Here is a 14,641-nt window from a genome sequence, read left to right as displayed (position 1 = left end):
ACCATATAACTGAGCTTTTGTTGGATCATTGAACGGAACTGTCTCCAATTCCACTGTATGAATGTTCACTTTATATGCTTTAATTTAGTGATATGGACAACTGTTTCTGGGAAGATAATGTGTAGCCTGTTAACTGGTGATTTCGTACTGTATATATTTTTTTTCTAGAAATACTGTATTATTTGTACCCTTTTACTGCATTTTTATGTCCTTTTCTTTTCTTCTCTCTTTAAATAAAAATAAAAATAAAAACCATGCCTGAAGAAAAAAAAATGTTTTTTTTTTTATCGGTACCGGGGATCGAACTCACAACTGCCTGCTTGCAAGGCAGGTGTTTATGCCGCTGAGCTAAACCCTTAGCCCCAAGAAATGTTAATTTTTTTAAATGCCCAGGAATGAGCCAGGGATTTAGCTCAGCAGCATAAGCAGACCTACCTGATGAGTATGTGAAGTCATCAATCCCCGGTACCCAAAAAAAAAAAAAGAAAGAAAAGAAATGCCCAAGTATATACCTCTAATTCCAGTATTCAGGAGGCTGAGGCAAGAGAATTTCAAGTTTGAGGCCACCCTAGGCTAAATAGTGAGATTGTTTTCACAGAGAGAGACAACACCAGGTACAGTGTTACACAACTGTAATCCTGGCTCTCTGTGGGGGCTGAGGCCGAAGGATCACAAGTTCAACCCCAGCCTGGAAAATTTAGGGACTTAGCAAGACCCTCTCTCAAAATAAAAAGCTCAAAATCCAGTGAGCTGGGGATGTAGCTCAGTAGAGTTTTTATTAACACCTATTTGAAATTCCTGATTAGATATAGCAGTACATCAACTTGTAAATAATTGTTGTTCCTAGTTCACATTCCACAAAGTTTTATTAAAGCCTGTCGAAGGTGTCCTTGAGGACCAGGGCCATTTTTGGAAAAACCTAGCAGGTTTTTCCTGGGCTTGGCACTGTCCTTAAGTGTGGATTGAAACGCAGCACCATGTGCATGGGAGGTAGTGCTGGCTCTAAAATTATCCCCCAAGCCACTGTTGTCACTTGCAAGCATTAAGGCGTGCTTCCCCCTGGCCCCTCCCCCCCCAGGCCTCGGGGCCTTCCAGGTGTAGAGCAGAGCACAAGGCTGGGAAATCCCTTAGTGAGAGCTGGGTCTGTGAACTCCAGCTGTTTACTCGGCCTCCTTTCCTCACCTGTGAAATGGGCTCAGAAACCTAGCCTGTGGCATTGTCTGTAAGACCGAGGCCTAGCAAGTGCTCACTGAGGGGACAGCCCTTAAAATCTGTGTCACCAGGGAAGGCTTTTTGCTTGCCCAAGAGGACAGCCACTGAGGGAGGGTACTGGGTCCCCCAAGAGGGACAGTGTGACTGATGGAAGAGGTGGCATGCTCTGATTGCAGGAGAAAAACCAAGAAAAAAGTTATTCAAACAAGAAATACAGGGAATTGGAGTGAAGGAAACTAGAGCCGGGGCTGTAGGTCAGTGGGTGTGAGGCTGTGGCATCCCCAGCACTAAGAGAGCGAGACAGACAAACAGACATGTTTCAGTGGGAACAGCCTGGTCTATTCTTGTATAGTTATTCCACAAAAGCAACATGATGCCAAGGTGGAATTCCTACAGGAGGAGAGGAATGGATTTGATAAAAATCATCGTAACCATGCATGGTGGCACAGACCTGTTATCGCAGCACTCCAGGGACTGAGGCAAGAGGATAGGAAGTTAGAGGTCACACTGAATTTTGTCTTGTTATTGTTGTTGTTTTGTTTTGTTGAGGTGGACTCTCACTGTTAAGTGCAGGCCAGCCTTGAACTTATTATATACCCCCAGCTGGCTTCAAACTTACAATCCTCCCACCTCAGCCTCTCTGGTGCTGGTGCATCACCACACACAGCTTCAGCCTGAGTGATCTGACCCTATCTCAAAAAGTAAAAAGGGGGGGGGGTTTAGTGATATAGTTCAATGTGAAGGCCTTAGCTTCAGTCCCCAGCACTGCGGCCGCCACAGAGTACCAGTCTTGTGAAGCATGTGGGAGAGGCCATGATCTCCCAAGAACCACTCAAGTCACCCCAGCCTTTGTTCTGTGGCTCCCCGTCCATCTCTGGCTAGTTCACAAGTTCTTAAACTGAAACCGAGACCACCTCGATCCCGCTGTGATGGAGATGCTTGCCCAGAGCCAGCTGCAGGTGCCCTGTGGCAGCCCTCCCTCTGCCTTCTCCCTGTAGGCTCCTGCCCAAGGGGCAGCCCTGAATCCCCAGCACCCTGGGGTCTTGGCTTTCCAGGGCTGTGGGACAGGGTGGACAGGCTGGGAGAGTGGGGAGCAGTTCAGCCCCATCTTGCCGGCAGCTGGTGAGGAGCCTGTTTCAGCAAACAGCGCCCCAGAGAGACAAAGCCACACTGGCCTCCTACTTCCTGCAGTCCCTGGGGAACCTCTTAGCACAACTAGGCAGGTGAGAAGAGGGACCCCAATTGGAGGTCCCAGTGAGTTGGGGGGCTGGTCTGTGCCCAGTGAAACCCCCCCCCTTTACTCTGCAGGAGTCACATTTATTTTATCCAGTGCCTAAACCCCAACCCTGGAAAGGTGAGCGCCCCCACCCCTCGCACTGTACCCCAGATCCGCCCCTCACCCCTTAGCTGTAACCCCACAACTGCTCCTCTCATCCACTCTGTCTCTGGCCATAGATCTCAGGCCTCTTCGACGTTGAACATGTGGCAGAGCAGCTGCACCAGGCTGGCATCCTGGAGGCCATAGACATCCGCAGAGCCCACTTCCCCATGTGCGTCCCCTTCCAGGCCTTCCTGGCCAGGTCAGGCCCGGGCGTAGGGCAGCCAAGGGCCCAGTGCCTTCAGACAGGACAGATGGAGAGGGCTCCAGCGTGCCTGGCAGGCCCAGGGCTCTTTCCTGGTGGGGACAGACCCATCTCATTTCCCCCCAGTCTGCACCTGGCCTCCAAGCCTCTCCTTTCCCTCCTCTCCTTGCTCTTCCGTCCTCCTTATTTACTGTCCCTCCCACCTTCACCAGCCCCCACCCAAGACTCTGCAGGCTAAAGCCCGGTTAGAGAGGGCAGGACAGTGCCTGCCTTGGGGTGGCTGGCTCCCAGTGTAGACGGAGCTGGCTTAGTGAGATGGAGATGGCCAGCCAGGAGGGGAGACCAAGCCAGCAGTGGGGCAGTGGGGCACAATAAGGATGAGGATGGTGCTGTCTGGGGACTTTGGAAACTTCTGGAAAAGCTGGTAAATTATTGTTTGTCTATTTGGCATTGCCACTGGCCAGTGGCCTCTCAAAATGCCCTGATGGGCTGCCCCACCCCACACTCTGGTGGCTCCGTTTGTCATAATGGCCTTGGCAATGACGACAGCCTGACCAAGGAGCAGAGCTGCAGGCCTGCTCTCGAGCCTGCTCTGAAGAAGGCCAGGCCAGGAAGGCTCTGTCCCTGCCCTCTGGACACTCCACAGCTACAGCAGTTGCCACCTCCCAGGAACCCTTAGCCCTGAGGCTGGAGGAGGGGGAGCTGGGGTTCTATGGTCCCCCTAGCACTTTAATGGTCTATCAATGAGCCACCCCTGCTGCTCTGTGTCCCCTTCCCCACCTGCCTCCCTTCCACTGCCACACTGGAGACCACTGTTAGGGTGTGCGGGCAACAGGACAGACAGGAACTCAGGACCATACTGGTCTTGCCCCTGCCATCCTGAACCGGCCTCATGGTTCTCTGTGTGTATGGGCTTCTCACCTCCCATCTCTTCTACCAAGCTGAGGTCGCACTTCCCCAGTGCATGGCTGAATGTCAGTACCCAGCCAAGTCCCTGACTGTACCAGAGCTCCCAGATTGTGGGATGCCCATGAAACTGGATACCTAGGGAACACTTGCTCTTCTGACCTAGGCTCTGTGTCCTTGGGACAGATTCTGGGCTCTCGGGACAGAGGGACAAGGCAGTTCCTCTGACCGGGAGAAGTGTAGAGCCATCTTCAGCAGGGTTCTGGGAGCTGAGTCTCCACTCTGTCACCTTGGGGCTACCCAGGTGAGTTCCAGCATCTGCGTGTGTAACCTGCCAAGCATGAAGGAAAAGGTAGAGGAACCTCCAGGCACAAATAGGGACAAACACAGGGTGGGTGGTCCTGCAAGTAGTGGCCCAATGGAAGTGGGCTGGGTGGTGTGCTGTTCAGGACAATCCACCAGGATAACACACAATTTGGCTGGAAGGGAGGAGGCAGAGGCCAGAGAAGGGCAATGTGTCCTGGGCCTGTCCTATCTGCAGCTGCCCTCTGCCCACAGGTCCTCCTGCAGGAGCAGGGCCTGTGGCAGCTGGAGCAACTCTGGGCCCAGCACGGCTCCCAGGCCTTGCTCACCCTGCATCCTCGGGGCCTTCATGCCTGCATCTCCCGACAGCAGCTCCGCCTCCTGCTCCGGCTGCAGGGTCGAGTTCGTGGACTCCAGGCCAGGTCAGCAGGTGCTCAGGTCAAGGGCTGAAGCGGGTAGGAAGAGGCCTCGGGCTCCCCCAGGTGGTGGGGCAGAGTCCAGGTGACAGAGGCTTTCAAGACAAGTCTCCCTGTCCCAGGGCCGTCTCTCAACCTTAATAGCACTGTAACCCCTACCCGAGCAGCCTATGCTGGAATATTCCCAGGCATGAAAAGGTCACTGCCTTATGAGTCTGCTTGAACCTGCAGTTCTAACTCCTCCATTCTTTTTTTCAATTTCTTTACCCTGAAGCACGAATGATTTTTTTTAGCCAGGTATGGTCACACACATCTGTAATCCCAGCACTCTGGAAGCTGAGCTAGAAGGATCTCCATGAGTTTGAGGTCATCCTGGCTACACAGTGAGTTCAAGGCCAGCCTGAACCACCTACTGAGATCTCATCTCAAAAAACAGAATGAGGGCCAGGGATTTAGCTCAGCAGCGTAAGCACCTGCCTTGTTGTGAGTTCAATGTTCAGTAACAAAAAACAAAAACAAAAACAAAAACAAAAAAAGCCAGAGTGAAACACAAACTAAAAAGAATGATCATTTAAAAGAATGAATCAGGGGGCTGGGGATTTAGCTTAGTGGCATAAGTGCCTGCCTTACCAGTGTGTGATAAAAAAAGAGTAATAAAAAATAAAAATAATGAATCAGGTTGTGTAGGTCCTGCCTATCTCTCCAGCCTGGATTTAGGCTGGGCTTTTATACTCTAGCCACTTGGACCTCTTAGTCTTTTTTTTTTTTTTTTTTTTATCACTACTGGGGATCGAACTCATGACCACACACTTGCAAGGCAGGCGCTTATGCTGCTGAGCTAAATCCCCAGCCCCTGGACCTCTGAAGTCTTATAGTATGACACTTCCTGATTAACTCCTGTGCCCTGCGCTGAAGCCCGCTGACCCTGCCAGCCTGTCTTCGCTTGTTCACACAGCTGCCGCGCCACCCTGTCAGATGCTGGTGATGCAGGAAGGCAGACAGGAGGGATGGTACATCTGAGCTAGTAGGGGTCAGATTCAGACAGCCAGTCAGCCACCGACCACCCCAAGGGTGAGAGTCAAGTGTGCAGTCTGGGACCTTGGGGGAGGGGGCAAACATCACCACTATCTGGGTCCAGAACTTTCTGCCACATAAACAGCAACTCTGTAGCACTCAGTAACTCCCTATCCTGGCAACTTTCCTTCTGCTTTCTGTACCCATGAATTTGGCTTTTCTAGCTACCTCCTGGGAGCTGACTTACAGAATATTTCCTTTTCTGTCTGGCTTACTATACTTATTGTAACAGTTTTGTTCTTGTGGTACTGGATGTTAAACCTAGGGTCTTTATACCAAGCTACACCCCACCTCTTTTTTATTTTGGCACAGGATCTTGTTAAATTGCTAAGCTACCCACGCTAGGTTCAAACTTGTGATCCTCCTGCCTGTCTCCTAGAGTGCTGAGATCACAAGTGTGTGCTACCACACACAACTTAGCATAATATTTTCAAATTTCATGTGTGCTAGAGCATACACCAGAACCTCATTTCTTTTTGTTTGTTTGTTTTGTTTGGGGAGGTTGGTTGATTGGTTTTGGTTTTTTGAGACAGAATCTCACTATGTAGTTTAAGCCAACCTTGAATTCACTATGTAGCTGAGACTGGCCTCAATCCCATAGCAATTTTCCTGCCTCAGCCTCCTGTGTTACAGGCATGTGCCTCCATACCTGGTTAGGACTTTATTTCTTTTTCTGGCTGAGTAATATTTCCTTCAAGGACTGACTACACATTATTTATATCTGTTTATCTACTGATGGATATTTGAGTTGTTTCCATTATTTATGAATAATGCTACTATGACTATGGGTATTCAAATATAGTATCTGCTCTAGTCTGTGCTTTCAAGTTTCTGTAGTCATTTGTTCTATGTTGAACTTTTTGAGAAGCTGCCCAACAGTATCCCTCATCATTTTATATTCCTACTGGCAATTTAGCAGGGTCCCAGCTTCTTTGAGTCCTGTTATCTTTTATCTTTTTAGTTATCATCATCCTCAGGAGTATGAAGGAATAGCTCATGGTTCTGCTTTGTATTTCTTAGTATGCAGAAATATTGAGTATATTTTCATGTCCTTCTTAACCATGAGCGTACTTTCTACAAGAAAATGTCTGTTCCAGTCCTCTCCCTGGTTTTTTAATTAGATTATCTCTTTTTGGTTGAGCTGAAGAAAGCTCTTAACATTTTCTGGATATTAAGCTACTATCAAATATATGCTTTGCAAATATTTCCCATTCTATGGATTGTATTGCATGTGTGAGTGTGTGTGTGTGCATGCAAGTGTGTGTGAGTGGCTCTGGGGACAAAACCCAGGGCCATAAAGGCAAGTCATGTTGCATGGGGCCACACCCAGCCCTGTTTTGTTTTGTTTTGTTTTTGCGTTTTTACCAGTACCAGGGATCGAAATCACGACCACAGGCTTGCAAGGCAGACGCTTATGCCGCTGAGCTAAATCCCCAGCCCCCCAGCCCTGTTTTTAAATGTGTGTCTTGGACAGGCCTCCTTTGATGAGTCTGGTCTTATATCTGGGAAACTTTCCAAGCTATTGTATTTACATATTCCCTCTTCCCAAATCTCTTTAGCAAAGTCTGCCTTGCCAATAGATCACAGACAGGTAAAGCCACTGATCCGAGGCCCTGGCACCTAATCAGGCGAGGGCTGATTTGAGCCTGAATGGTTCAGCTAAGCAGTCCAGTCCTAATCCCCGTATGTTAAACAGCCTCTCAAATTACCTGTTCTTCTTTTATGGTGTTCTGTTCTCTTCCTGTTGCTTCTGTTGAACCTCCAGGGCCCTAGCTAATTAGAGTTGTTTTCTACGTGAATGTCCAGGCTTAGAGGGTTCAGGTACCAGGCAGGGAGTGTCCATGTGGAGCCCTGATCTGTTCTTCATCCCCGGTGGCCTCCAGGAAGTGATACCTTGTACGGCAGGAAGGTGTGGCTCAGCTGAACACTGTAATCCTGGTGGCCTGGCCCCTGCTCCAGAGGTGGCAGAGGCTGAAGGTGACGGAGTCTGGGCAGGCAGACTGAAAAGACTCAAGGCAGAAGCCAGGCAGCCTGCTCTGGCCAGTCGCTGAGCCCCGACGCTCAGCCTAAGAGCCCAGCCTCCCAGGGACCAAGGCTGAGACCATCACTCCTTGAACTTTTCCCTTTCCTTCTGCCTGACTAGGGCAGGCAGGGGCCCTGAGAGGCCACTGTTGCTTCCCACATCCCCTTCTCCCCCTGGGGTTCCTTCCGTCCCCTCTAGTCCTTCGTGGGTCCCTACTCTTCCCCCTCTTGCCTAATGACTCCAGTTTGATGGCCATGAAGCTGCTCAAAGGTCAGCACCCACACTCTGTCCCCATCCCTGGCCTCTCCCTGGCTGGACTTGGTCCTCTGAAACCATTTCTCCCCTTCTTCCTGCCCTCTTCCCAGCACCCTGGGCGGACAGGTAGTGACGTCCACAGCACAGAGACAGTGGGAGCTCAGAAGGCTGGGAGCAGCTGGGGCGCACAGCACGGCAGGCAGCTGTCCCTCTCAGTCTGCTGTTCCTTTGCAGGGTGTCAAGGCCCCCTGGTGGGGAGCAGCTGCTGGGAGGGTCGTAGTGGGTCCTGCTGGGGCCTCAGCTCATCCTGTGTCTCCCCACAACTTGGGCATTGGTGTGGCCAGCGCAGCAGCAGGATCTCAGAGAGAGTACAGAGCATGGTAAGTGGTCTCTCGAGGGAAGAGGTTCTCCGTGGGGTATGAACCCCCACACTCAGCTCAGCTTGGGGGAAGGCAAGAGGCAGAGGTGGCACCAGGGGTCTTGTCCCTCATGTGCCCCTGAGTGAAGATGAGGTGCCTGTGGCTCTTTGATGCCTTTTCTTCCCTAGAAGGGTTCTTAGGGTGCTTCTCTTTTAAGTACCCGGGACCAGAGTCTTTGGTCTTCGGAGAGGATATTCATATCATCCTGGGGATGAGAGACACAGTGGGTCCCTCTCCCAGCTCCGGGCAACTTTTGCTGTCCCCCAGGAGCTGGACCGCTTAGAGATCCCAGCTGAGCTGGCAGCCATACTGAGGGCCGCAGAAGGTGCGTCGTACTGGTTGTGTAGTGGGGCTACCTCTCTTGTCAGCTCCCCGCCAGCTCCTTACTGATAGGGGCTGGTGACCAACGAGAACGGTAGGGTTGGTGCCATTCCTGGCATCACACCTGGTGTCTCTTAGTGCTGCCTCCCGCAGCTCCTTCCCAGGCCACCAGGACACCCTGGCTGGACTCATGACTGAGACTATTCCTCCTGAGGTGCTGGTGCGGCCGCGCCTGACCCTCCCGTCAGACATTGACCTGTTCCCCTTCTCCAGCTTCATCTCTACCAGCTTTCAGGTGAGCCCTAGGCCTGTGTGCTTCCTCCAGGCCCAGCATTCCCCACCGTTAGCACTGCCAAGCAGAAGCTTGGCCTCTCCCTTCCTCCACTTTCTGGAAACTGCTCTGAAGATACCCATTCAACTGAAGCAGTGCACCATGGAGTGTTATTTCAGTCCGGAGGCCACACCTTTGTATTCTTGTGGTACTGTCCTGCTGTTGAAGTCGTTCCATTAAAGAATGTTTGACAGCAGAAACCGCCCAGGCTGCGGTGCAACATAAAAAAAGCAGGATTCAAAACTACATGTATAGTAGAATCCCAATTCTCTTTAGACAACAGGGGCCAGGCTTGGTGCCACAGGCCTGTAATCCCCGCATGCTGGAAGGGGGAGGCAAGAAAATCTCAAGTTTGAGCCCAGCCTGGGCAATTTAATGACTTAGCAAGACTGGTTTTGTTGTTGTTGTTGTTGTTGTTGTCGTTGTTTAAAAAAAAAAATACTGGGGATGCCTTTCAGTGTGAAGGCCCTGAGTTCAATCCTTAGTACCAAAAAAACCCACACAGAAAACAAACAAACAAAAGGGTGGGGTGTGCCAGATGTCTCCATGCATAGAAGTTAAAACAAGAGTTGAACTTTGTGGCACAAGCTTTTAATCCCAGCATTCCAGAGGCTGAGGCAGGAGGATAGCCCTGAGTTTGAGACTAGCTTGGACTGCACTGTGAGTTCAAGGCCAGCCTGCACTACAAAATGGAGAAAAAAACCAGCCACCACACAAACAAACATGAAAAAAGGCTAAAATGCTAACTATGGTTTAACTTTGGCTGCAGAATGTTAATGATAGTTTTAATTTTTAGTCTTTTCTGTTTTTTGCATGTATGATATCAATCTTCTAATGAAATAACTACTAAGATACATTTCTGAGCTGGGCATGGTGGCAGATTCCTGTAATCTCAGCACTCAGGAGGAGGCTGAGGCAGAAGGATCCTCTCTGAGTTTGAGGCCAGCCTGGGTACATGCTTGAACTATATAGTGAGACCTTATACCAAAAAATCAAAGCCAAAATAAACAAACAGAAATGTACATTTTTGTCATTGTTACTATTTTGAGACAGTCTCACTATGTAGCCCAGGATGGCCTCAAACTCAGGGTGATCCTGCTGCCTCAGCTTCCTAAATGCTGGGATTATAGGCTTGCACCACCATTGCCTTGCTAGAAAGATACATTGCTAAGATGACATTACGTCCCAATGCCTCCCCTTCTTCAGGGTGCATGCTTTCATGGGGGTCCCCCTGGATACTTCCCTATCCCTTATAAGCATAGAGGACAAGCTCTGTACCACCCTCCTTCTCTGCAGGAGCCATCCCTGCCCAGCCCAGGATTGCCTCTGACCAAACCACTGACTCAGCTGGTGGGAGAGAACCCTCAGCATGCCCTGGACATCAACAAGGTGGTGAGTGACACATCAGGGAGAGGACAGAGTCCCTCACAGGGGCTGGACCAGCACATGAGAGTCCTATACTCCTGCTCTGGCCCCACTTTGTGTCATAGATGCTGTGGCTCCTGGGGGATGGATCCCTGCAGCCTTGGCAGGAGCAGACCATAGGCATTTACCTGGTATGGCAGGCACAGCACCAGCCAGGGCTGCAGGATGAGCTCTTCAGCCAGCACGTGGCCCAGCTCTGGCACAACCCAGTTGAACAGCAGAGCCAGCAAGGCTGAGCCCTCATGGCAAGCATGTTACCAGGTGGACAGCGCATACAGAACAGTATGGTGGCATTTTGGTTAATTTACAACATTGTGGTCAGTTGCTCCAGGGTGGTCAGCTGTGAGAAACAGATGCTTTAGCAAAGGGATTCACAAGGTAATTAGGGCAAATAACGAGGGCATACACAGAACAAGATGACAGCACTTTTTGGCTAGAGTATAACACAAGGGTCAAACATCTTCCAGTGCTTCAGAACACATTCCAGAAGAGTAAGGGGCTTTGGCCCTGAATTGGCCATGTCTGTAATGCCATTGCAGGGTATAAGTGTATACAATCTTTTTTTCCCAGGACCAGGAATCAAACTCAGGAGCTTTCTCTGACCTATGAATGATATTAAGCTATCTAGCTATGCAAAAAGGAAATAGAGCATCCCTTTTTATTCCTATTGATAAATGTTCTCTAGATGTCCCTTGGGTTGAAACTGCTCCAGGGGAGATGGATGTCTTCTGGAGAGCATGGAAGATAGATCTGGTCAGCCTATCCACCCTTGGCCTGGTACACAATCTTATCTTCCCAGATAGCTCATAAACTTTGTTTCCATTAGGAATGCTTAAAGAAGGAAGTATAAATGTGTACCAAACTGCTGCTTTTTGTTTATTGTAAGAAAAGTTGGGCTAAAGCATTTTTGTTCTGGGAAAGAGATTCCCCAGGAAATATAGACAACAAATAAACTTAAGGAACTTTGCCCTGGGCCCTCAGACAAATTTTCCAAGGCATTTGTGTTCTCTAACTATCTAGGTAATCTTTTCTAGTGGAGGGACATGGCTATGTTTTATTTAAATTTCTGTATCTTTGAAGCTCACAGGTTAGATTTATAAATTAGCATCTAGCAATCACATTTTTACCAGTACTTAAAGGCACAGAAGAGAAAAAGGCTATTTATTCCTAATTAACATAGGTAAGGCACAAATGTAAATCCTTTCCTGCTAGTTTCTTTTCAAATGTAAAAAGCTGTTGCAGAGTGCCTTAGTCTAGTTTTGAGAGAAGTAGTCTTAACTACCTGAAAAGTTTAGGGAACACCTTTAGTTTTAGTAACCTTTAGTTAGGGAACACCAGAAAGATTCAGGTAGATAAGGAAGCGGAGTTTTCTGTGGCTGGGGAGCCAGTGCCCACTGAGGAAACCGTGGGTGTCTTGGCCATGACCCCTCAGTTGTTCTCAGTTTGCATAGGCCCCACACAACCAGAAATCAGTCTCCAGAAAGGAATCCAGCTGCCTGTCTGGTTAGCACTCCATGGGCCACTGGCTTTAATGGGGATTCACCAGATGGAGGTTGGGGAAATCTGTCCTCCGTTTTTTAGAGTCCCATTTGTTATTCTAGACATGTATATATTTTAAGTCTGAACTAGATTTTATTTAAGAGAACCATTTTACAGAAGTTTAAAGTCTGTTAAGGAAGTCCTATTATTATCTCCACTGCTATACTCTAAATACAATCAAGCAAGGGGTACCAGTAACTTTAGCAACTAATTTAAATTCAAGCAATAAAAAAACAGAATAATAAAAATGTACCATTTAAGAAATACCATAACTACAAATTTCCCAAGTTTTAACATACATTTACCATTTTAACAAAACTATAAGAGAAAAAGCGTTATAAATAATGAAACAAAAAAGAAAATTGGAAGCATAAAAATTTGTTACTTCAATGAGTTCCAGTCCAGAGGTTATGAAACAAAAGCAACTTCTTATCTCCATCCAATGAACTTGGTGGGACCTTGAAATGACATAGGGGAATGAAGCTCTCAACCTAGTAGGTCTGGTACAAGTTTGTGTTCTCTAAAATTGAATGAATTTTAGGAACAAAGGAGGTTAAGAGCAGAATATGTGTATTGCAAGAAGGAAAGCTTCAGAGAGAGACAAAAGGGTTCCAGAGCAAGTTGTCAGGGACTCTGTCTTTTTCAGGCACTTTTATACAGTAAAATCATGGGTTCAAGGCAAAACTGGGAACTCGCAAGGCAGGTGGGCATAAGGTGGGACAGAAGTGTGGTTAGCCAATAAGAACAATAGCTCAGGTAAAATTGATTAATTAGGGATGAATGGGGAAGCCAGTCATGTAGAAAGTGGTCATTCTTAGGGAGCAGTGACCCACCCCTAGGGGATCTGAACAGTGACTCTTGACTTTCTTAGGGTAATAGGGAACTATTTAGAATGGTAGTCCTTAGGATGTGGATGTATTTGTTTAAACTTTTGGACTGAGGCCTGGCCCACAGCAAGAGGTTTCTGTCTCACCCATAGGTGCAAGATACCTGGGTTTCTGTAGTGGCTCCTTTGAGGACCCAGCCATGTCTCACTGCCTATAGTATTTCTAACTAACTCAGCTGCTTGCAACAAAAATACAAGGATAAAATGACAGTGTAGCTCTGATTCAAAACATCCAGCAGTGCTGAATATAAAGGGCTGGGGTGCGAGCCTAGTTGTGTGCACTTGCTAGCATGTAAGATACCTTGGGTTCAGTGCTCAATATAGCAAAAATAAAACACCACTGTCACAAAAAAGCCCAGAAGGATTTGGAAGACTGCACACATGTCTCAGGAAAACATGAAACTCTGAGACTGCTTCCTAGTCCAGGAAATTTCTGTCATTTTTCCTGAAGTCCCATTCTTGGCCCTGAACCCCTCATTTGAAGTTAAACAAGTAGAATTGAGGCCTCTCAGGTACTTCTTTTGTGGACCTGAAGGAGGAGCTAGCGTTCCTCTCAAGGACGGAGAAGTCAGGCTGCTTAAACACAGGTCCTTTTGGAGCTCCCCTCAGACAAGATTTCCAGGATCAATGTGCCTACAGCCCTGAAATCAATTGTGCTACAGCTTTGAACACTCTTCTGCCTTCTCAATATGGTCTGTTACCTAGGGGTCAGCATCTCCCCACAACTGAAGTAGAATATTTTACCAAAGAATCTTTCTGCGAATCCATTGTACAAAACCTTTAGGGATTGATTTTCCAAAGTAATTTCTTTCAGAAAATTATCATCATTTACTACTTTTAGGATGTTTAGAAAGGAAAGGACAAAAACTGTTTCATGCCAGTGGAACTGTAGCAGGAAAACTGAGTCTGCAGTAGCCAGGAGCTCAGGAGAAGAAAGGAAATTTTATTGAGTGCTGGCAGTCCCCAGAGGAGTAATCTCCACAATCTGAGGCACTGATTATGAAGAGTTTGTCCTTTTTATAGGGTGGCAAGCAGGAGTTACAAAAAAAGCTAGTTAAGTATAACTTTAGGCCATGGTACAATGCATATCCTGGGGTGACCATAGTTTTTATGTGACACAATTGTTTTAGCGCATTTACAGAAGTTTCAATTAGATGAGTCACAAATCATGTGACTTAGCTGAGTTCAGGGGCAAGAACAAAATGGCTGCAGTGAGATCAGGACTTCTGCTTCAGCACTTAACTTGGGGAGACTTGATTGAAAAATTGGGGAATGTTTGCTTCAAAGAGGTGGAGAATGTGGTTGCTTTCTGGAAAAGCATCTCAATTTTTCCCATACTAAAGAATGATTTCACTGTAATTTTAACAACACCAAAGATGCTTCAAACTTTAAAGAATCTAGTTTCTTGGAAATTTGAGAAGAGGAAGTCAGTAAATTTTAGAAATCAGATGATTTTTTTTTGTCTCTTTGAGCTGGTCTCCAGCTGGTCTTGAGTTCATTTTATAGCCCAGGCTGGTCTCAAACTTGCAAGGATTCTCCTGCCTTAGCCTCCCAAGTGTTGGGATTACAAGTGTGCACCAGTACATCCAGTTACAAATCAGATTTTAACACTAAATTGCCCCTACATGACATGTCTTTTGGAATCAATTCTATTTTAAAACCATTACTATGTGCTCCCACGTAAGGCAGGAGGGGTAAAAAAACAAGTAATAATTGATGAAAAAGGACTGTGAAAGAAGTCAGTTTACAGTAGTGTTCCAAGAAAACTGTTTAACTTGAGGATTTTAACATTAAAAGAGTCTTCCCATGTGTGGTGTGAAAAAGGGCACTGTCACATCTGGATGGAAGTGTTGAGGCCTGGTAGGGCAGGGAGAGTTCTCACATGCTAATGGAAAGCACTGACTCAAATCCTTCCTCTCAGATCCAACTGCTCACCTCCAAAAGCCTT

The 14,641-nt window shown here is 47.7% G+C and overlaps 1 protein-coding gene and 1 long non-coding RNA gene across 9 annotated transcripts in view; one reads left to right on the top strand and one right to left on the bottom strand.

Annotated features, from left to right (window-relative positions):
• Positions 1–14,641, bottom strand: part of LOC111755642 (uncharacterized) — a 148,523-nt gene that overhangs the window by 26,571 nt on the left and 107,311 nt on the right. For 6 of the 8 annotated variants that reach the window (XR_010045202.1, XR_010045207.1, XR_010045201.1 and 3 more), the window contains one exon: positions 1–14,641. This exon is cut by the window's left edge; it is cut by the window's right edge and continues 1,319 nt beyond it. The exons of 1 other annotated variant lie outside the window; for it this stretch is intronic. This is a non-coding gene — a long non-coding RNA (uncharacterized LOC111755642). One more of the 8 variants, XR_010045204.1, reaches the window with a different exon arrangement.
• LOC101788663 (leucine-rich repeat-containing protein 37A) overlaps positions 1–14,641 on the top strand; it is a 71,904-nt gene that overhangs the window by 17,055 nt on the left and 40,208 nt on the right. Inside the window, exon 2 of the mRNA XM_023563374.2 lies at positions 10,140–10,235. Coding sequence (XP_023419142.1) covers positions 10,140–10,235 — 96 coding nt within the window. The remainder of the gene's footprint in view (positions 1–10,139; positions 10,236–14,641) is intronic.

This window comes from Cavia porcellus, unplaced genomic scaffold (assembly GCF_034190915.1).
Source record: "Cavia porcellus strain 051 isolate PalLab524CR breed Dunkin Hartley unplaced genomic scaffold, mCavPor4.1 scaffold_32, whole genome shotgun sequence".
Lineage (NCBI taxonomy): Eukaryota > Metazoa > Chordata > Mammalia > Rodentia > Caviidae > Cavia > Cavia porcellus.
This window is presented reverse-complemented; position numbering and strand designations above follow the sequence as displayed.